A 22757-nucleotide genomic window follows, 5' to 3' on the forward strand; every position below is an offset into this window, starting at 1 on the left:
GGGGCGCACCTAAAGACCTTCTATGACTTCTAATACTAGCTCCAAGATTGTCCCTTTTTCTGGGTCTTAAGCATATACGGCCAGAGGCCTGGGGTCCAAACAAACATGACTGCGTGCGAGGTCCATGATGCAAAGTCCCGGACTGGAAGACTGCTACCTTGTAAATTTATGGAACCATAAAACGAAAATGGCTTTCGGCATGGCTCAGATCTACTTTAAGGAAGACGAGTTTGGCTGACTAGAGAAGTGGTTGGAGATCAGTCAGGGGGACTGCCCATGTATTGGTCTGGTGATCTGCCTGGACAAAACCGCAGTCAAAAAGTACCTGTTCTGCTTCCTCCAGAAGGCATGAGTGGATATGGTCTTGGATGAAAAAGTGACCATCACCAACTACGATTGCTAACGGGGTCAAAAAGGTCGTCTCATCCTATTTGTGAAGTTAGCTTGCAGCCTTCATGTGCCATGATACCGAAACAGCACTGGAGTTTTCCTGATGGAGCCTGGATGACGCTTATCTTTGAGGGGCTTATATGTGGTGAATTAGCCAAAACGTTTGTGAAAATGTGAGTGGAATACAAGGGTCACAGAAGTTCTGATTATTTCTAAGTGGGAACGCCATACCATGGTAACAAAAGGCCTGGATTGTCATGACTTTTTATCTAAGGTCTGACCCCAAGATGCAGAAGACCAAACAGAGAGACCAGGGGAAAGTTTAACAGGTTTATTAAGAGTATGGTGATGACTGAAGTACTTCTCAGAGTAGAATGAAATTAGTCCAGTGTTGCTCTGAACACTGCTCAACTGGAACTGGAAGGTGAGGGGAAGACACTGCGGTTAGTTCAGGCTCAGTGGAAAATTTGAAACTTAGGTTTAGAATTGGAGGAAAAGTTTGCAGACTCACTTCTCCAGGGAAGGGTGTCCTTTATGGAATCCGGACTGTGAGGATTGTACCAGAGATTGTCTTGTTTGGTGATGGGTGAACTGGGTTACTCAGACTGCGGTTGTTCCTAGGTGAATGGAGAAGCTGACTGCCACTCAGATTTCCTGCAGTACTTGGAACGGGCTGTAGTGCAGAAGAAACCTTTGCTTGGTGTGAAGCTCAAAGTACCTCTTGGGGAAAGTGGGTCCAAACTTCCTGTTTGGAACCCCAGCTCAGTTAGAAGCTCAGTTGGACCTTCCAGAGACAGAAGGACCGAACAAATCCAGTTTGCAGGATGACTTCCTGCCGAGAGGAAGCAGGAGCAGCTCATAAATCTGTGGTAAAAACAAGGTCCCAGAGAGCTGGGACTGGCTTGGCTATGCTCTGATCTCTCTGTAATCTCTGATCACCCGTATGCCTTTTCACATCCTGCTGGTGTGGCTGGCATCATGGAAAATATCCTGGATCTTCTGCCTGTGGTTCTGAATCGCTGATCTGATGGTATGGTTTAAGTTGACACGTGCTGTTCTCAGTGCCTCTTTATAACCAGACTTAAAAGCTGAGTTCTGTTCTTTTAGAGATTTTCGAAACTCCCTAGTCATCCAGGGTCATTGGTTTGCTCGGGTGGTGATGTTCTTTGTGAGGCTGACTACCTGAGGTGGGGGCGGGGGAGCTGCTCTGAATGCATTTTTGATATTAGAGTAAACCTGTCTAAAGCGTTTTCACCCCGAGTTGCAAAGTCCACAGGTTGATAAACATGAGGATGCACAAGTTCTTCAAGTTAGCCTGGTTAAACAGGTATAGTGAAACAGTAAAATAGTTCCAGGTTTGATTCACAGATAGGCAGAGATCTGGCAGGAGTCCAAAGACCAGCAGGAGTCCGAAGACGGGTCAAGCAAACAGATCAGAATGGAGACAGGCAGGCTCAAAGGCCCTGGAGGCAGAACGGGTCAGCATCAGGCAATTAGAAAGAGCAGTAAGCTAGAGAACTTCTAACCACAGTCTCTAAATAATCTGCCACTAATCACTGGTCTGAAGGCTGGTTAAATAAAGACTGAAGCAGGTGGATCAGATGATAGGTAATGAGAACTGAGCATAGATAAGCAGGTGGTTGAAATAAGTAATTAGACCAGATATCCGCCCTGAGATCATGACATTGTGCTTGTGCAAACTGTAGCCTCAGTTTCATGTTGTTGTCTGACAGCAGTGGCACCCTTGCTGCTGCAAGACATCAGCCGCAAGGATTGACATGTTGTGCCTTCAAAGATGCTTTATTCCATACCTTGTTTATAACGAGTGATTATTTTAGTTACCAATGCCTTCCTATTACCACAAACCAGTCTGGTCATGCTGATCTCTAGCATCAACTAGCCATTTGCTCCTCACTGGTTATTTTCTCTTTTTCAGACCATCCTCTGTAAACCATAGAGATGGTTTTACATGAAAACCTCAGTAGGTTAGCAGTTTCTGACATAGTCAGACAACAACCATGTCCAAAGTCACCTTTTTCCGCTAGTTAATATTTTGCCAAATATCAAATGTTTATATTGGCTGGATGTGCTTTCGTCATCCTCGGACATGGGAGTTGGCTCGGAGCTCGTCTGACGGGCTGTGTGTTTCCTGGACATTTTACAGCTGCTTTTTGTATCTCTACTTCTGTCTCTTTGAACCCCAGCAGGCCTCAGCAGATGGCCGCTCACACTAAGCCTGGTTCTGCTGGACTTTTCTTCCTGTTAAAAGGGAGTTTTTCCTCTCCACTGTCGCTACAAGCATGCTATATGTAAGGATTGCACTCAAGTCAATGAGTCGCTGAAATCAACTGGTTTTCCTTAGATAGAAAATTTTGAATCAATTTGACTGTATGACCTGGTGAACTGTAAAGAGCCTTGAGATGACATGTGTTGTGAATTGGCGCTATTATAAATAAACTGAATTAAATTGAAAATAATATTAAAAACTCCTTTTTTTGGATTGTAACAAAAAAATCATTTAGGAAATTGTATCATTTTTCTCACATTTTTATTGATCCAGTAAACGGTTATTTCCAATCCCTCAGATGATGCTTTAGTTCTTCCCATCCTTACACAGGACAGATGTTTTGAGGAGTTCTACTGGGACAACCTAACATGAGACCATATCTACATATCCATGCCTTCAGCGGAAATATTTTGAAAGTGAAGATTTGAGCTTTTGCATCTCGCTGTTGTTCTGCAACTTCTGCTGCATGTCGCTGGAGTTCAGGACGGCCTCGTGAGCTTGGCTGAACAGCTTTTCTCCCAGCTCCTTCTTCACTCGGTCTCTCCAGGCCACCAGCTTTGGTCGATCTTTGAAACCATCCACGGCCACTGCCAGAGGCTGAAAACAACATCATAATGTAACAAAGCAATATTTCAGCCCATGATCCAATCATTACATTTATTTTTCACTTAAAATAGAAAACGTAGAAATATCTTAAAGTTCAAATAGAAAACACACGCTTATAGTTTTTAATTTGATAGTATTGCAGAAAAGCATTCCTCATTCGGTCATGTGACCGACTGAGGGATGCCATGATGTCAGTTTAGTCAGGAAGTAATAATTTTACACAGCGAGTCAATATTTAATTACCTTTGTGATTGAGTTTTTATCCTTTAACGAGGACAAATGCGAAGCAATAAGAGTCTTAGTGGTTTTATCAATTCTCGCTGGTTTAATCACCGCTGCTAAATGTTCTTTGATCTTATGCAGAGCTGATGGAAGTTCATTATCTTTCAGGACATTTTCCAGATGCTATCATTTAATTAGTTTAAACCAGAGTCTAACCTGGACTCTGACTGGTTCTGTGGTGGCTGAGTTCGGTTCGGAGCATGCTGCTGCGGCGGGGCATGAAGGCTGGCGGTCAGTGCTGGAGCCCTGTGTGTGGTGCTGGCAGTTCTGCATAGCAGGCTGTGCAGCGCTGCTGTGCCTGGACAGGGAGGCGGTTCCTCGCTAACCTGACCGCAGCGAGTGATCCAAGCACTGGATTCTTTTTGCTGCCTGGGCTGGAAACATTACCCTTCGGATGTGATTATTACTTGGTTTGGCTAATGGCTCCGGTGGGCTTCGAGCTGTGCGGTAACTCACTGTTATCCATCGTGGTTCTTGTTGTTCTGGAGCCCAGACCATAAAGATATGGAAATCCTTCAGGAGATGCGGCTGTACTGAACTCTGCAACTAGCTAAGGTTCGTTGTTTTATGAAATAAAATATTTCCTAAAAAAAATAAACAACACTTTGTATAAGCTTTATTGCCATCAGGTGCTTTATCAAAGCGATAAAACAGAAAACAAGCCGTTGCAACTTTGGTACATTGAATCCAACTAATGGTGTGGGAGCAGGATTGATGATTAAAGAATCTGCGGTGATGTGATCCGAACATAGTTTGCTGTACTGGCTTGGACGCCACAGAGTGTCCGTTTGCTTTTTTTCTAATCTATTTATTTTCCTAATCGAAATTTGACACAAAACCAGGTCCTTCAGATAATTAAGCATTCCTTTTCCATTGTAATGACGTTTTAACGATCCTTTCAGAGTGCTAACAATGCTGTATACTCTGACATTCTCTCGATTTTTTGTACTTGGAGCATTTTTGGAGCAGCACTTAGACTTAGACTGTTTTATAACAAATATCGCAGAATTAATGTCAAAACCTGTGTAGTGATATAAAAATAGCACCTTTAAAGGGACACTATGCAACATTTTTCAGTTAATTAATGTGTTCCATAACGTTATGGATGACTAAATGAGTCATTTCAGGTTGAACAAAGGTATTCTCGGCCGCCCTGGTGGTCTGTGGGGGAAATACTGCACTTGCAACTGCAGGAGCACCGACCCGCACCCACGGGCTCAGAAGTCTCGTGAGAGTCAGTCTTGCTTTACGGCGAGAACTGCTACACCCCCCAGTTAAAAGCATTCTCGTTGCTAGCACAGTGGCAATCTTTGTGCAGTTATGCTACGTTCACGCAGCAAAAGCAGCAAAATCGCGTCTGCTGCTTCCTTTTTGCTGCTTGTACCAGTTAGTTCTGACGCGAGGCTGAAGCAGCTTTGCTGCTCTGGCTGCGGGGTGCAAAAGTGTGTCTGAGGCGCGTTGGGCGGAGCTTCACTATCCTTTCTCTGCCTTGCAGCTATATTTGCTGTGATCAGTGGGAATAAAGTAGTTTTAATATGTGTTTAAGTGAGAAAATACACCTGAAAACGTAATCAGTGCAGTCAGTTCATTCAGATTATAATCCTGCCTTCAATATTTTTTCTGTCGGAGCCGCTCAGACCCCCACATACCAGGGATGCGCCGACAGTATGGATCCCTTCATCAGCAGCGGTTCACCAAGACAGCTGGTAGGTGTTTTTCATCTAAATAATCCAAACTGCATATTCTGCCGGCAGATTTCTGCATTTTAAGTTTATTTAGGCGTCAATAAACTGTTTAAGAGGAGAGATCATCAGCGCTCTGTCTCTCTCCCTGCGTTAAACGCACCCGACACGCTGCTTCAGCTGCTCAGGCGTGCTGCGCCTGGTGCTCAAAACGCGCCGCTGGACCTTTTGCTGCGCCTTAACGCGCGTCAACCATTGACTTTGCATGTAAACTCGCTGCTTCTGTCGCGCCAGCTACGTCCAGTGTGAACGCAGCGTTAGTCATTCGCTGCTAAGCTCAAAACAACCGCGCCTGGCTTGACGGAGAAACCAGGAGAACAGCTGTGCATATTTACGACAGTGCACTTTTACTTTCGCCCTCTGGAGGGAGCCTCGCTGGAAAATCAACACCGGTTGCATAGTGTACCTTTAAGGTCCATACGAATCTCCTTTAAGGAGATTAATGTTTCAGTTGCTGACCTAAAAATTATGTTTTTCTGCTAGGATTCTACAAATTAAAATATTACAAAACGTATACATAAAACAGACAAAAAAAAAAAAGATTGAATATAATTTGCATTTGTATACTGTATGACGGGAACACAGACTGGTTCATATCCAGAAATAACTGATTACTACTACAAGTATCAGCATTGGTTGCATCTGGCTGCGTTTGTCTTAGAGCGCCATCAGTGGGGCTTGCGTACATAATACAACGTTTTAAGCGCTGCTGCCTGTGTTCATATATGCAGTATGTACTGTGTAACAGTACAGTGTCATTTATTTCTAAATGTGAACAGAAAACAAGGTTTAAGGTTTAAATTACCTGCATCATCTCCACTATGGCCACCAGATCGGCCAGAGAGATCTTACTCCCATTGATAAACTGCTTGTTCTGGAGGAACTTTTCCTCCAGAAAGTCCAAGGACTGCTTCATATCCTCCATAGCAGCGTCCATCTTCTCCTTTGGGACCTCAGAGCCCATGACAAATGGATGCAAAGCCTGCCAAAAAAAAAAACATTGATAAAACTCAGGTAAGAACAGCAGTTTCTTATACTCCGGCTTCTTATACTTATACTTAGTTATTCTGAACTTTGGTTATTTGCTAATATAAGAAAAGAGTCACTCACTCTCATGCAATAGTACCAGTAAACCAAAATTCAGTAATTGGATTAAGGAAATATCCACAACCTTGCCAATGGAAAATATTACTTTGATTATTAAAGGAAAATTATCCCTATTTCAGAATATTTGGGGTCCTTTTATGGAATATATTGAAAACATGGATATGGTGTCAGGGGTGAATTATAGTTGCAGCTGGTCTCCTGCAGTGTCCTGAAATAATCTTTATTTGCATACCCGACAATTTTACATTGAATCATACATTTGAATTTGTGTTTTCTGAACTATATAATACTAAAACAATTTGGGCTAATCTTTTGGAAATAGAGGAACCATCATTATTGTAATTGGGGTTTTTTTCAGGGGGATGTTGGGGAATGTTTTTTTTTTTTTCTCATATGCTTTGTGTATAATAAATATTGCTCTAAAATATCCTTTAACGACGTGGTTTACAATGTTGTGCCATAAACCATGATAATAATCTTGGACATTGAGAACCAAAGCCCCTGTTTCATCTTAACTTGATCACTGGAGAAGAGGATGCAGTTTTTGCCCATAAAACAGTTTTTAGACCTCTCTGGGTTCGCATCGGAAGAGGACAAAACCTTGGTGCCCGGCCCAAAGGCTCAGATCTCCAGAATGACCAAGGATAAGTCATGATGGTTGACATTTCACAACCAAAATGCTGCAAAATATAATTTTTGCAAAGCATTTCTCTGAGTTTCTGAACTTCCAGAGCTGGTCTGGAGGGGAAGGTCTCCTGAAGAAGCTGTCCTCTTAGTGTGGGCCACATGGAACAAAGTAACCCCCCTTTGCTGTGAGAAATGCCTTGCTAAGCTGCTGATGGATGAAAACTCAAACTTTCCAAAAGGGACAAGAACAGAGGTATAAGGTCTGGCACAGTTAGGGACAAACTCTAGTTAAACAATATGTGTTTGATTATTTTGATCATTTCAGGTTTACTGATGAGTAAAGACAGAATAACATAAAGTTAATAGGATGGACTGCATGCTACGCTATGCTACAGTAATATGTTTGAGCTGTTGTTGAAGCTTTATTTCTCTAAGGCTTTAAACACTGATGTAACATTAGTGTTCATGTGTTTTCTCAAATGCTCATTACATTTCCATTACCAAGTATGACCAAGAGTCATTTAGTGGAATCCTCATGTCTATTCGCTGCTAGCTATTAAGAGGATAAAGAATAATTTAACTAAAGGTTATTGGTTCCTGATTAAGTAAATCATTTAAAATAAAACATTATTTGGCCAAATAAAGTTGTCATGTCTTGGTTGTGGTTTAGAGGACCCAAATGCAGAGGCAGAGAGGCTGAGGTGATTTCTTGTAGTTTAATGTAGACACTAATAACAGAGGCAAAATCCAAAAGTCCAACTAAAATGTAACACAGACCAGAACCATGGAGACATCAAGGGAAAACACGCACAAGGAGCCTGGGAGAGACAAGGTGAGAGGACAACAGCGACGACAGGACCAGCAACAACCAGGAACCAACAAGGAGTGACAGCAGAGGGAGAGTATATGTAGCTGACTCAGACAAAGGCAGGGCTAACGTACGGAGCCCCTCTGATGACATGGTCAAAAAAATTTTTAATTGTGGCCACGAAGTAGTATTTCGTGCGCACGAAATACTACTTCGTGGCCACAATAAATTTTTTTTTTTGACCATGTCATCAGAGGGGCTCCGTACTAACGAGCTGACAAGGAGCAGGTGTGAGAGGAGACAACGAGGGAGCCAAGGGGAAAGGAAAACACACAAGAGGGTAACAGAGGAAAACAACAGAAAAACTTGAGAACTAACATAAATCTAGAAACTACAACAAAATAGGAAATAAACTAATAAAACTAGAAAAGATGGAGCAAAGTAAAGGACAACAGAACCAAAACCATGACAAATGTTTTACTCACCTCATGGATTTGCATTGTGAATTGGTCTGAAAACATTCAAATCGCTCTAAATTAGTGAAAAGCTAATTTGATCATATCCAAAAATTCTTCCAGATAAACTTTGGTTTTCTAACAAAATAATCCATCTTAAACTGTAATATGGTTTTTAATCATGTTCTCCTTCCTCTTTGCACATAGTAGTTTAGTTTAGTTGAGTTTTACTTGTTTTAGTCAAGAGTTTTTTTAACTGAAACATGTTTGACTTGGAGCTGAATGAGTTTTGTTAATAAACTTATATTTTGAAAAGAAGGTTGTGGTGAATTTATTTAATGTATGTGCAGAATTATCTGTTGACCACGATTAGAGCTCGATTCACACTTTCGTTTGTTGTTCTAACACACAGCTAGTAGGGTGTGTGTTCCTAAACAATATATGACAGTCCGAATAACATCTAATCAAATAACATATTTAGCACCCCTACCAGGATGGGTAATAAACATCTTAAAGTATCACAACATTATCCTCTGTAAGGAGTCCTTTCTGTGTGCTTTCATTATGCAGGTCGCAGATGAACGGTCTTTCGGCGAATCTGACAGCCCCTCCCCGAACTGACAGTGCGCCGACTCTCCTTTTAACTGATCCTGCTTATGAAATCTGAATCGTCCGGCTATGACCAGTGGCATCGGTTAGAAATGTTTGTGGAGAACCTCTAAGGTGCGCAACAAATTATACCTTTTCGCTCCATTACGCCCAGTAACACAACAACTTTCCTCTCATCCTCTTCTTTGTTAGCCCGACAGTACTGTTTCAACTCGCTCCACGTGTTTTGTCCAGTCCTATGTGCCGTTTTCAAAATGTTTATTCGTCCAACGCCTCTTGACATTTTTCGTGTGGTGTTCTTTACTCACTTTCTCTTCGTTGGTCATTGGATAGCAAGCCACATTAGTATCCAGACGGAGGATTTTTTTCCCCCTGAACTTTTGAGTTCATTAACCAATTCCTAATGATCAGTCAACGTGATCCAAATTAATTGCTTTAGCCTTTCCTGGATAATAAGTTCTCATGCTGTTAAATTTCTTGCCATGATGTGACCTGGCTACGTTGTTTCGTTCATATTAGCACATAATTTGAACTTTCATTTAGTGACAACACTGTGTTTAGACAAATGTGTCAAATAACAGTCATATATGATCCTATTCAACACATTACTTCAAGGCAAACCAAACATCTTAACTGATTAAAAGAGATTAAATCAACTGAGGCTGCAGCATGGAGTCTATCTGGGACACCAACCCTGAGCAGGAAGACCTTTGAGCAGTGAAATCGAAGGTTCAAGTGCTGCCAGGACAAGTATTCACTAAGACGTGCTCGCTGCTGCAGGTCAGCTGGAAACCAGTGGTCTGCCACGGAGCATTTCTGCGCCAGGTACTGTAGGATGGCAATGCTGCAAGACAAACAGAGCCAATGATTTAGAGAAAAGGATGATGATATCCTCATGTCAGCAATTTTCACTGAGACTTAAAAACGTTAAAAAAGAACATCTATTCTCTGGAAAAAAAAGACCTGGAAAGGAGAAAGTTTGTCCTTTTTTCATCCAATAAGGTTCAAACAATGTTGGATCAGACTCTGGTAGAGCAGCCTGGAATTTTATTGAAGTAGGAGTAACTGTACTTTTTGTAACATAATATCTGATCCAACAGAAGTACTCATAATAAATTTCCTTCAGAAGGCAAGTGTTTTTACTATCCTTCTCTGTGCAGGAAGAGTTTGCTTCTATTCATACACTGTGAGGACATTTCCATGCTTCTAACATTATGGGAACAGATTGGAGCTGCCTCCTTCCTCTTCCAACATGACTGTGCACCAGAGCACAAAGCAATGTCCATAAAGACATGGCTGGCAGAGTCTGATGTGGATGAACTCGACTGGTCTGCACAGAATCCTGACCTCCACCCAATATAACTAATTTGGGATGAATTACAGCTCAGTCTGAGAGTCAGGGCTTCTTGTCCAACATGCTTCTGGAAGAATGGTCAAAAATCCCCATAAACACACTCCTTAAGCTTACAGTAACAGCCATTCCAAATTTCCCCACTTTCCTTGATGGGTCCTTGGCTGGTCCCCTACAATTACTCTTTGTACTAAAATTTTAAAAGATTTGTGGACATTAAGAGCTAAAGAGAAGCGTTATCTGCTGGTCAGACCCTGTAATTTGGTTAAAGGGTGGAGTTGGAGTAAAAAAAATATGCATGCCCAGAAGAAGGAGGGGTCACTCCAGTGGCTGGAAGTTGAAGGGGAATTTGCTGGGAGCTGCAGGGAAGAGGGCTGCCATTCGGCTGTCGTTTGACTGGGAAGGGCCATGGCTGCTACTGTATTAGCATCCTTCCCAGAGGAGTTGATGCAAAGGGTGGACTGACGTCATACTGAACCCCTATTAGGAATAAGCTATCACAGTTAGCTCATATGTGATTCACCTGAGGCAGGTTAGCAAATACTTTAGGCAGTATACTGTTTGAAACAGATGCCTTTAGCTTAGTTCCATGTGAGGGAGGTGGTTCATGAACTAAATCAGTGAGCTGTCTTTCAAAGACATAAAGCGCTAAATACCTGCTTGATGGGTGAACAAACATGAGGTTCTGGGTTTTAGGTTAAAGGCTACAAGCAGCACAATGGGCTCCATGCAAGAATCATTTATACGAACAAATTAATTCTTAAATTGTTCATGCAAGCAACTGAGGAGAAAGTGCTGCATTCACCATTTTTTTGCTTTTTGTAATCGTCTTTCAGGTACAAGCCAATTTTTAGACTGCGACAGACTTGACGTATAGAGCATCTTGCGTAAGCAGTCAGTTGTCAAACCTAGTTTTTCACTAAATTACTACTTTTATTGTTTCTTAGAAGCTATTTCATTTTATTTTACTAGGCTACATTAATATGAAATATCCATTTCTGCAATTATAAATTACATTTATATTGGCCAACAAAACTAAACCTGCAGTTAGCATGTCCGTTTCCAGGGGACTATGGTTAAATTTGTCATTTCATCAAAAGACAAAACAGTCCGAGATCAAGCTACTTTTGAAATGACAACTGGAAAAGAAAATGGATTAAAAGTTCAGCAAAGCTCCTCTAATGGAAACACATGAAATCATTGAACTCCTTTGCAGCTCCTTGGCTTTGTTTTTACTCTAAATGTGGATGTTTGGGTCTGTCTTAATTCATCAAGTTAGAGTTTCACTGGCTACGTTTACATGGACACAACTAATCGGATTGAAGGCCTGATCAGATCAAAAATGTTTCATGTAAACATGTCAGACTGAAGATTCTAATCCGATTCGGTCCGATCGGATCTAAATTTAATTCCGAAAGAGAGAGGTGGTTTTTGCCGATCGCCATTCCGATTGGCGTCCATGTAAACACCCATTCGGATCTTAAGAGTAAAATAATCTTCACTGCGCATGTGTGCGACGTCAGCGTGACGTTTTTTCCGCCTTGTCAACAACAGGAAACCACCGGTCGCTCTCGCTCTCGCTGTGAACAACATGGCGGGAGGAGTCTAGGAATGCCGACTTATACACTCAAGTTCATTTAAAGCTGCAGGAAGCAGGAATTTATCCTCCTCCTCTTCCTCTTCATCCTCTCCACAGCCCACTCGCTCTCCCACGCCGGTTCAATCGCTCATTCTCTACATTTTCTCTCGGACCTTTCGCTGCCAAGCGCTTTTTTCCTCCTCTCTCCTTTTTTCTTTCCGCTCGCTCCGAGCGCATCGTTTGTCAGGCCTCCCAAAAACCAGACGCAGACAGAACTGCCAAGTTTGGCAGGAAGTTCTGCGCATGCTTAAAAGATTTAATCTGATCCAACGCTTGGTACATGTATACACACGTCATGATCGGATCATTTCATTTAGTGTCCATGTAAACGGAGATTTTGAATTTCCGATCAACCAAGGTTTGGATCGGATCGGGGAAATTTTGCGCATGTAAACGTAGCTACTGTTAACATCATTTTGTTGATGTGATGTATGTGAGATGAAGGGATGACAGACGTGGTCTGAAGATGTATAGTTCATGTGTGCCTGTGCATTAAAAGGAGATTTAGCAGAATGTTTTGTCTTATTGGTTGATGTTGATCTCATAATAAGCATTTGCATCATATGTTGAACTTCTTGCCCCCATCAGTAGTTTTCATTGACTGTCTTGCTTTTGCTAGACATGTTTTTGACATCATTTATTTTTCATTTTATTTCATCTTTACTTTTGTAATAGTTCAACCACGTCATTTACAGCTCCCCTAATTTCACTGCTTGGTTTTTTACTGGTCCTTTAACTTTGCTGCTTAGCTCTCAGTCAGCTGACCCTCGATCTCCAAACTGGTAAAGTCTCTCTTCTTCTTCTTTAAAGCCATTTGTGTGAATGAACACCGTCTGACAAGCCCTGGAAGTCGTACCCTGATATTAAATTATTGGGGAGTTAATTATGGAGATTTACATATCTTCCAAACGCTCGCTAACTTAGCCTACACAAAGGTTGACTGCATCAGCTCTACCAGTATCATTTACAATCATGTGCTGAATTTAAGAACATTTGTTGAATCTGATGCCGTGCACTCAAAATGCTTTGTAGATCAATAATTTCTCAGATTATTCTCTGACATTTTAATCGGTAGGCTATTAAACAGAGACTGACGAGACCTTTAGAGAACAAAGTGCTGCAGCATCGCCTCTACCTTTCTGTGAGAACGAAGCTGCCGTCCTTCAGAACAGGAACCTTCCTGATGATGCTGAGTTCTCCAAACTCCTTGGTGTACTGCTGTCCTGAAGTAGAAACACAAATCAAACCACAGAGCTCTTGGATTTACATCAGAATAATCTCCTCGCTAAAAAAGAAAAATTATCTGTTAAACGTAGGCTACATGTGAATATAATCGTTAGTGTCAGACTCAACATGTCTGATTAGAATAACATTATTTTACCTGCCTGGAAATGTGTTTAAAGTTGGAGAGGTAGGGGTTAATGTAACCGTACTCCACAGCTTACTGTGTTGGACTGAATACCTTTCTGGGTGAAATGTAAAAATATAAACTGAAAGCTCTCCAGAGGTTTCTATAAGTTAGTTCAGAAAAGGTTCATTAACTCCAAGTTATGTAGCACAAAGTTAATCTGCTGTCCAGATGAGGAAGTACACACATGCAGCAAATAATGTTTACACACCAGTAAGTCTGTAGGTTGTTTTCTGTCTGGGTTTATGTCTTCAGTTTGAGGTTTAATATGCAACATGAGCATTTGCTCCTGACCCGTTCAGCTTACCTTTAAAAAGGCTGACCAACTTAAACTCATAAGGGATTTTCAGAGCTTCTGCAAACAGGTAGACAGCACGGCATGGTGGGGAAAGCAGGTCCAGGTAGAGCTCCATGATGGCTGCGGTTGCTTGGTGTCCGCAATGTTCCCCTACGTGTGCTCAATGCTCCTTCCCTACCTTGCCTGTTATCCCCAAGTGCCCCCAGGCCCCGCCTCGCCTCGCTAGAAGACTCTGATTTCTAAACAGTTGTGACAGTTCAAAGTATACCAGCTATCTGGGCTGAGGAGTTTGACCTTTGACCTTGCCTTAGTCCAACATTTTGTAAACACTCTGTTGATGATCAAATTTTTATCTGTTATGACATGCCTCTGTGTGAACTACTGCTCCTTTCATACACGGTTTACAGCAGTAATTACAATTAATTCTTTGAGACGTGATAACGAGGAAGATGGTGATCAGGGTCGAGCTGCAGTCTGTAGAAGCCAGTAGGAAATGTAAGGTTAATGGTGGAGAATGCAGAGCTGATGCTTGGCCCCATAATCTGATTCTAATTACTAGAAAGTCTCATTAGTTCTTAAAACAGAAGCGTAATAAAGATCTGCAGAAATGACAAATTGGTTTAGACTTTACTGTCTAGCTTATTTCAAATTTGTAGATGTACTGGGTTAAACGTAGTAATGGTAATCTGACTGCTGTTGGATGTTTGTCGGATTGAACCGTCTTGCAGAACATTCCACTCTGCTGTTTCAGTGGGGGGGTGCAGATAACTTTTTGACTGCTAATCAAGTCTCACCAGAGCAACCAGGTCTTAGTATCACAAAGATGTTAACAGTGGGTCAGAAGTCTCCACACCCTGTTCAAATAGCTGCTTACTGATATGTTTTCCACATTCAGTCTGACATTTATTCTGTTGAATTTATAAGAGCACCGTCTTTGTATGTTATCTTGTGTCTTATTTGCTTGTTTACTCAGGGAAATGTCAGAGGGAAACGCAAAACTAGAATAGAACAACTCTGATCTGGGAAAATGGGAGAAATTAAAATGTGGAAACAGTCTGGTTGCATCAATATGCTTTGCCTAAAGTAATGCTCTTTATGTATTATTTTATCCACTCTCTCTGATACTCCCCAAAAATCATAATTAGTGAATCTGTCCCATACTGTAACTGTTCTGAATATTTACCAACTTCTACACTTGAACTAAAAGCTCTTATTTTGCAGAGGGATAAATTATTAGCTCCTGTTTGGCTGTGACTCCATCCTGGAGAGAAATATCAGCTGTGCTGCTGCCATCAACACCGTTGTTTATAGATGTTCGAGATTAAAGCCTGTTTTTTAGGGTAGTCCTGTTTCTCTGACTGTGACTGGCTGGATGTGCTCTCTTCATCCTCTGACATGGGAGCTGGCTCAGAGCTCGTCTGCCTGGCTGAGTGTTTCCTGGATGGTGCCGCCTTTTACTGCTGCTTTTTGTATCTCTGCTTCTGTCTCCTTGAACCCCAGTTGGCCTCGGCAGATGGCCGCTCACACTGAGCCTGATTCTGCTGGAGGTTTCTTCCTGTTAAAGGGGAGTTTTTCCTCTCCACTATCGCTACAAGCATGCTGTATATAAGGATTGCATTCAAGTCAATGAGTCGATGCAATCAACTGGTTTTCCTTAGATAGAAAACTTTGAATCAATTTGACTGTAAGATCTGGTTGAACTGTAAAGTGTCTTGAGATGACATGTGTTGTGAATTGGCGTTTTATTTTATTTTATAAAATAGACTGTTTATCAGAAAACCGGTATTGCTTCTATTGGCTAATTTAAAGTAAGCTTGCCTAAAGTAAGCTGGCAATGAATGAGTTAAAACTATTCCAACAGCTCAGTGGATATAAGCTATTTACCATTGATCGGACGATAGCAATTCTGCTTGCGTAAGAGTAAAATGCAAAGCTGAGAGTGGACCAATGTGCACAGCTCAAAGCTAAATAATAATAACAATGGTCCTAATTTTATTTTTTTTTTTATAAGTTTGGACGCTGATTTTGTTTTATTACAGTGCCTAAGGCTGAAACTAAAAATACAGCTCAGAAAAGCACTGGGGCTTATTTTAGCTTGAAAATTAGCACTTTCACATTTTTTTTTATAGATTTTTATATTATTTTAGGTTTATAAATGTTACATTTTATTATATACACAGTTTCTGGGAAAAGAAAAAGTGGAATATCTTGCTTCATAGATGATTTGTGGATATCAAAATGCTTCAGTGTTATTCTATGGGTCAAATAGTTGAGTAAGAAATTTGGCACATTCAGAGAGGTTTGGAGAAGCTGGTGACACCAAAGCTTCAAAGCCCCACAGCTCTGGAACTGTTGTATCTATAGGTCCGAAAGTTTTTGCATTTGTGGTTGATATGATGTAGAACAAATTTAATACAACGAGACCAGCCTTTTCTCAAGCATGTCTTTATTACTGCTGTTCAAAAAATACCTATTATTTTCTAGAATAAAAAAAACAACTTTGAGTCATGTTTGAATTGACGCAGCTTAGGCTGTGTTTTACTCACTCAATTTGCATTTATATATTCAAAAACTAGAAGGTGTTAGCTTTCAAATGATGTATCACCCATGTAATTTGGGCTAACAGTTCCTCAGTTATTTAATTTTCCATTTAGGTATGCAAAATACGCAAGGATTGCTTCTGCAGTTTATTAGAAAAAATACATTACCAAAGGATAGAGGGTTTTATTCTCACACAAAGAAAAGTGTTTAGACGTGTTGGTTATCTAACAGGTTCTAGCAACAAGTGGAGGAGGGGAAGCAGCATTCCTGTCTAATTTCTAATAAAAAATACTCTAATATATCTCTTAAAGTAAGTTAAACCCTGCAGAGGGTATAAAGGGGACGTTCCTTTCTATTCTGAATACTGAGACTCATCAGACAGGGGAACATTTCTCCAGTCTGTTATAGTTCAGTTTGGTTGAGCCTTTGTTTTACTGTAGTCTTATAGGTAACCGAAGTGGTGCCCTGCTTCTGTAGCGCTTCTACTTCATCATCTGAGCATCCAGAGAAGGTATTCTTTAAATGTCTGCAACAGTAAACCACGATTGGTTTTGATAATTAGGACTTTTTCTTTTGTGTGAGCTCTCTAAAACCTCTGGAGATGCTTTAATAAATAAGATCCTCATTTAAATAGTTCACCATCAACTCATCTCATAGCAGCCTCTTGGCTCCAACAGCTACTCCCTGTTTTAACTTGATGCTGATGCTTGAGCTCTTTTCTTAGAAGTAGAAATGCTTGAATGCAAAGCACTGCTGTCAAATGATTGGCTGATTTAATTAGAAATAGAAAATGGCAAAGGAGCGTGATATACAAAATAACTAATTACAGAATCTGTACTAGCACTACAATGCTAAAATGTAAACAAGTAAAAAAGTGTTGTTGTTTTTTTGCTTCAATTATCCTATTGTGTTGTGGATTTACTTTATTAAAAAAGAAGAAAAACAAGATGTGGACCGGATAATAGAGGAAATTTTAGTGGGGGAAAATGTCTGTTTGAGGGAAAGAAGGAGGAGGAGAAGGAGGGGATAAAGTAAGAGATAAAAAGAAGGAGGAGGAGAGGAAAGAGGCACAACAGAGCTGTATTATCAGTGTACTGGTGCTAGAGCAGAGCAGCTCCTCCTCTACCTCCTTATTTAATGCACAGTCATTACTGCATGCTAGCTTTCAGATCTGCAGGCTGAGACCAGGAATCATGGAGATGTGACCAATCACCAGACGTCTTTATCTTACCCAGTTCTGCTCCGCCTAATCCTGAAATTTTTTTTTGTCTTTAACTATTTTTTTCCTGAGTCAGTTTAAGGATATGCACAATCTGCTCGGAATATTTTTCTCTGCTGAAGTCGGAACCTGAATGGCTTTTTGTGCGTCTACACAGAGATCTCACCTCAGGATTTGTTATTGAGAGCAGGGTTTGTGATTAAAGGCTCACACAGGACGACAGGTTGTTGTGCAACATCACCACTGCTTCTTCTTTTTTAATGCTGGGATTTTTTTTCTCCTTTTTGTACACATCTTGCAGTTGTGAACATGCACACATATCCCTGCCAGCTGCAGCAGTGCAGTCTGGCTTCAATATGCATGCATCTGTGGGTAACCGCTGCCTTAAGGACAGGCTTAAAGGCTTCTCCTATAGAAAAGATGCTGATTTAAGGCGAATGGCAGTCTAGCTTTGTTTTCTTAGCAAGTAAGTAGACAAGGCTGTAGAGGATTGAAATTAACTTTACAGATGGGATGTGTGGACCTGAACCTGACCCTTACTTCCTCTTTTATCCAATCCCAACATGAACTCCTCCTCTAATTCAAACCAGGGCAGTTCTCCTTTGTTCTGTCTGATGGGTTATTCTCACAGCCTGGATACCTGCATACTGGAGGTGGCCATCATTCTCTTCCTAGCTGTGCTGATCATCACTGGAAATCTAGTGGTGATCTTTGTCTTCCACTGTGCTCCGCTGCTGCACCACCATAGCACCAGCCACTTCATTCAGACCATGGCGTATGCCGATCTGCTGGTGGGCATCAGCTGCTTGGTTCCTGCACTGTCACTCCTTCACTACCTCCAAGACCTGAATGAGGAGCTTGCCTGCAAAGGCTTTGGCTATATTGTTTCTGTGCTAAAGGGCGTCTCAATGGCCTCACTAGCTTGTATTAGTGTGGACCGCTACATTGCCATCACCCGGCCGCTGTCCTACAGCACTTTGGTGACACCATGTCGGTTGAGGTTTTGCATCATCCTGATTTGGATTTATTCCACCCTAATATTTTTGCCTTGTTTTTTTGGCTGGGGGAAGCCAGGATACCATGGGGACATATTTCAGTGGTGCTCAGACTCTTGGAAGACAAACCCAACATTCAGCACGTTCATCGTGGCGCTGCTCTATGCCCCGGCAGCGTTCACTGTCTGCTTCACCTATGGAAGCATCTTCCGGATCTGCCGTCAGCACACCAGGGAAATCAACCAACAGCACGCACGCTTCAGATCGCAGACACAGACTATTAGGGACGCGAGGTGCGAGGGCTGCCCAGAGAAACGCTACGCCATGGTCCTCTTCCGAATCACCAGTGTCTTCTACGTGCTGTGGATGCCATACATCCTCTACTTCCTCCTTGAGAGTGGGGGTTTGTATCACCACACGGTAGCATCCTTTCTCACCACCTGGCTGGCAATTAGCAACAGTTTCTGTAACTGTCTTATCTACAGTCTCTCCAACAGTGTCTTCCGTAAAGGCCTTGGCAATCTCCTAAACCCACTGCTTCCGTCCTGTGTCGGCTGCGAAGACACCAAAAATGCTCCGCCTCCGAGCAGTCTGCAACCAGATGCTCGATACAACGTCTGAGACCCTTAAGCCACAGATTTGATTTCCAAACCATATATCTACAGCATGATGCTGTTTTTTTTTGGTCCTTAATTCAAATGCATTGAGGACCAGTTGAAGGGTGCCTGTGCAAGCACATGTTGGTCTTTTTTTTCTAAATCAGAGGAAGATTAAAAAATGAGTTTGCAAAGTTTCTGCTGAGTGGTTATTAAACGTGTGATGTTACTTCATTGCTACCAGCTGCAGAGTTGGATTCACAAAGCTGAGGAAGAGACCAGACTGAACAACTATTTTATGTGTGCATGTAGAGAATAAAGTACACCCCAGCTATACTTAAGAAATCTAAAGACCTAAGCATACTGCAACCTGTTTAATCCAATTTAACATATTCCAAAAATCCAAAGTTTACTCCCAAACTTTTATATCCATGTCACAGGATAGAGGTGTTAGCTCCTGATAAGAAAACAGATGAAAAGGTTGGTTGTTCACCTTCATATGAAGCAATGATCTGCCTGACTGAGGTCAAACTGAACAGAACATCTGTGAGAAAATAGAGGGGAGTCTGCAGCAGCTCACGTGGTTCTGCATGTTTCCTTAATCTAGTGTTTAAAAAAAAAAAAAAGATATTGATTTATAAGTTAGCATTACCGTTTGTGTTCAACGCCCAACAAGGAGACAATGGGTTTAATTTTTTAGGAGAGATTTATTGTTCGATATGTTTCCATCTCTGGTTATCAGGAACTTTGTATTGGTCTGATCTTTGAAATTGTAGCCTGGGGTGTGTTTTCTTTCCTCCCCACCAGTCTGCTCATGACTGGTGGAGCAAGTCCAAATGGATCTGCTGTGTTATTCATTTCAGGATTTACTGCAAGAAAAAAATAAAAAGGAACAATAGTTAATCAGTTTTTTAGGTTTGTTTTCTCAGTACGCAGTTGAATCTTGGTGTTTAAAGCACTAAAGGACAACCTCTGGTTTAGATAGCTTGGGTTTTTTTCTTTGAATGAAGGCAGAAACTTGATCCTTATCTCCAGATTTTATTAGATTGGACATTATCTCATGCTTAGAGGCTTTTAAAAGTAATTTCTCCTCTCAAAGGTCTGGCAGCAATGCCTATTTATTGGTATATAAACTGCTCTGTGACCTAAGTTATAACTCTTAAAAACAGAAATGGAAAATATATCACTGTCATGGCTAAAATAATTTTGCATGGTTGATTTAATTCTCACAATTATTGCTGTAATTTTATATTTGGGTATTAATTTTGCTGCACAAAACCACATTAGGTGTTGATGTGAATGACTGTTTAAGATCTTTTTAAATTATACAGACCCATATTTATAAACTAATTAAATTGAAAAAGTATGTAGGCCTTCTTTGAATTAAAGTTGAATCTATAGTCAAAGATGGATAAAACCCTGGCTGGTTAGTTTTATTTGGTCGGAGTTTGAAACCTAGTGATAGTTCCACAGGAACTACTTATTGCACTTAATGTTTGGTCTTTAACGTTATTCAGCTATCACTAATTCACCTCAAGGATTCAAACAAGAGGATATTGACCAGTTATGTGAAAGTGTTGCCTTCTGGGGTAGAAAGCCTGCCTCTAACCGCAGACACAGCAAATCTTGTGCTTGCTTTGATTTTTTTTTTATTATTATAAAACACCATTTTGTCCTTTAAAAGAGAGAGGTTCTTCCTGGAAAAATAAAAACAGAGATTATCACAATATAATGGAACAATTTTATTGTTCTTGCAATACCTTTTCAGGTTTCCTTATGAGATATATGTTTATAAGAGTCACTTTCGTGGTGTAGTTGGACAAGCCTGCATAAAAACTGCTAAAACTGTAAGTTGATTTACTGAGGTGGACCCTGAATAAGAAAGCAGCATCAGATTTTATCTTGCAAAATTCATACAGCATAATTGCGATATTTATATTGAAAAACATCCAAATTTAAATAGTTAGAACAAGACGCCCTATCTCTGGAACATAAAACATCAGAATTTGCATCAATTGCTCCATTTAAGCACAGAACGCTTCAGTTTGTTCTAGGAATCATTATTTCAGGCATATATGTGTCACATTAAGCGTCTCATCTTTGCTCAGCTCCATGAAAACCCAAATATTCAATTAGAAATGCCCATTGTGAAAATATACTCTGATTGAATGCAAACAGTTTGTACAGTTGGAGGCTCCCACGCCCATTTACTTGATAAATAAAAAATATTGCCACCTGAATCGAATCAAACTTATGTTTCTGACCCATAGGGAGGACACATTTTAATCAGAATGTAGAAAAGTTTCCACTTTTGCTCTGCAGTTCATTAGAAATGGTACCAAAGGATAGAGGGTTTTATTCCCCCACATAGAAACGTGTTGGTTATCTAACAGGTTATAGCACCAAGTGGAGGAGGGGAAGCAGCATTCCTGACTATTTTCTAATAAAAAAAAACCTAATATATATCTCTATAAAGTAAGTTAAACGTTCCTTTCTATTCTGAATACTGATTTTTTTTTTTTTTTGCCTAAAAATCTAGAGGTAAAATAAACATGGATAAATATTTGAAGAAAAGAAAACTATTATGAAAGATTCTAATATTATTTTTTTTTAATGATATTTAAAAGGCGGGACTTTCCCCAAGGAAAGTAAAAGTAGTTTAATTTGATTTGTTCTGCATCTTTAAAAGCAGTCCGAATTTTAAAGGGACTTTTCCTGGTTGAAGGCGAACCAAAATGACTAATTTCATGATTTATTACTGCAAAAACAACCATAAAGTAAATTGAATTCATCCTGTGAAAACTAGGCCAGTTTGGTTAACATAAGGGGGCAGCAGAAACAGATTCCAAACCGGTTGTTTTTAAATCTACACTTGTCCAAAAGTAACCAGGTAAAAGGAAGGCAGAAAAAATTAATAGAAAAATCCTTACAGTCTCTTTGTTTTAGAATCTTAAAGCATCACTTTGTCTTCATAAAAGGTGAAGTGGATGTGACTTTTTAAAATAAATATTACAGTTTCTAAATTCCTATGCTATCCTAATTTATTCATCAAATTTATGACCATATGTGGTTAAAACCACCGGTCTTAGTTCTCCTCTGGGAACAGGAGCCTGTCTGTGGTGTCATATGCATCTTTCCCTGTTCCTTTTTGACCTGGGAGTTGTTGCTTCTGTGCTTCATTGTATCCTTACCCCACTAAATAAAGAGGCTGGGTTCCTAATTTGGCCCCATATGGCAGCAGGTTTTCTCTGTCTAATATCACATCTTAATATGATTTAAGTTATGTGCTTGCCAGATGTATTTCTGTTTAACTTTCTCAGTGAAGTTTTGAAATAAGAGCAGAATTCATTTATAAAAAGAACTCAGTTGTTGTTTTTTTTTTACTGTACTTCTGTTATATATATATAAAAAATGTTAATCTGTCCATGTTTTATTTCTGTGTTATTTTTACTGTTGAAGGGGGGGGAGAGATCCTCTTTAGTTCATGATTAATGTTCAGTTTGGAGCCACGTCTGTGTCTCATGATGTTACTGGGAGTCATGAACTGATTTACTTTGTCTCTTTGTATACAGACACTGTTGCATAACCTGCTGCTGTAAACCCAAGTGAAAAATTCCCTGCTCCAAAAGGATGTGTCAGAAAAACGATAACAACCTGCAGAGAAACGCTCTAAAGTGCCTTCTCCTTCAAATGCTGCACACAGTCATTTATTTTAACCCATTTATGCAATCAGGTTAATTGTTTTCGTATTTTGTAGATGAACATATCTCACAAAATGTGCAGTTTTAAGCTGCTGT

The 22757-nt window shown here is 40.5% G+C and overlaps 2 protein-coding genes across 5 annotated transcripts; one reads left to right on the top strand and one right to left on the bottom strand.

Annotated features, from left to right (window-relative positions):
- Window positions 1–2921: 2921 nt before the first annotated feature.
- LOC119797459 (glutathione S-transferase theta-3-like) lies at window positions 2922–13799 on the bottom strand. The gene is made up of 5 exons (XM_038306529.1): window positions 13619–13799; window positions 13039–13126; window positions 9607–9757; window positions 6113–6289; window positions 2922–3274 (listed from the first exon to the last, which is right to left on the bottom strand). Exons 1-5 carry the CDS (start codon window positions 13722–13724, stop codon window positions 3074–3076), a joined length of 723 nt encoding a protein of 240 aa, XP_038162457.1. The 5' UTR covers window positions 13725–13799; the 3' UTR covers window positions 2922–3073.
- Window positions 13800–17230: 3431 nt separating this feature from the next.
- On the top strand, window positions 17231–19638 carry LOC119797439 (probable G-protein coupled receptor 21). 4 transcript variants are annotated; one of them, XM_038306510.1, is made up of 2 exons: window positions 17231–18767; window positions 18862–18995. In XM_038306510.1, exons 1-2 carry the CDS (start codon window positions 17933–17935, stop codon window positions 18891–18893), a joined length of 867 nt encoding a protein of 288 aa, XP_038162438.1. In that variant the 5' UTR covers window positions 17231–17932; the 3' UTR covers window positions 18894–18995. The 4 variants fall into 4 exon arrangements, with proteins under 4 accessions (XP_038162438.1, XP_038162439.1, XP_038162437.1 ...); XM_038306511.1 differs by having other exon boundaries at window positions 17231–18784; window positions 18862–18990; XM_038306509.1 differs by having other exon boundaries at window positions 18850–18985.
- Window positions 19639–22757: the final 3119 nt, after the last annotated feature.

This window comes from Cyprinodon tularosa, unplaced genomic scaffold (assembly GCF_016077235.1).
Source record: "Cyprinodon tularosa strain WSP-4 unplaced genomic scaffold, ASM1607723v1 ctg583, whole genome shotgun sequence".
Taxonomy (NCBI): domain Eukaryota; kingdom Metazoa; phylum Chordata; class Actinopteri; order Cyprinodontiformes; family Cyprinodontidae; genus Cyprinodon; species Cyprinodon tularosa.

Excerpts from the sequence above, each read along its gene's own strand:
- LOC119797459 (XM_038306529.1), bottom strand. The coding sequence starts at position 13,724 with ATGGAGCTCTACCTGGACCTGCTTTCCCCACCATGCCGTGCTGTCTAC. Across the intron at positions 13,127-13,618 it reads GTTGGTCAGCCTTTTTAAAG|GACAGCAGTACACCAAGGAG; the intron begins GTAAGCTGAACG and ends TTTCTACTTCAG. Across the intron at positions 9,758-13,038 it reads AGCTTCGTTCTCACAGAAAG|CATTGCCATCCTACAGTACC; the intron begins GTAGAGGCGATG and ends TTTGTCTTGCAG.
- LOC119797439 (XM_038306507.1), top strand. The coding sequence starts at position 17,933 with ATGAACTCCTCCTCTAATTCAAACCAGGGCAGTTCTCCTTTGTTCTGT.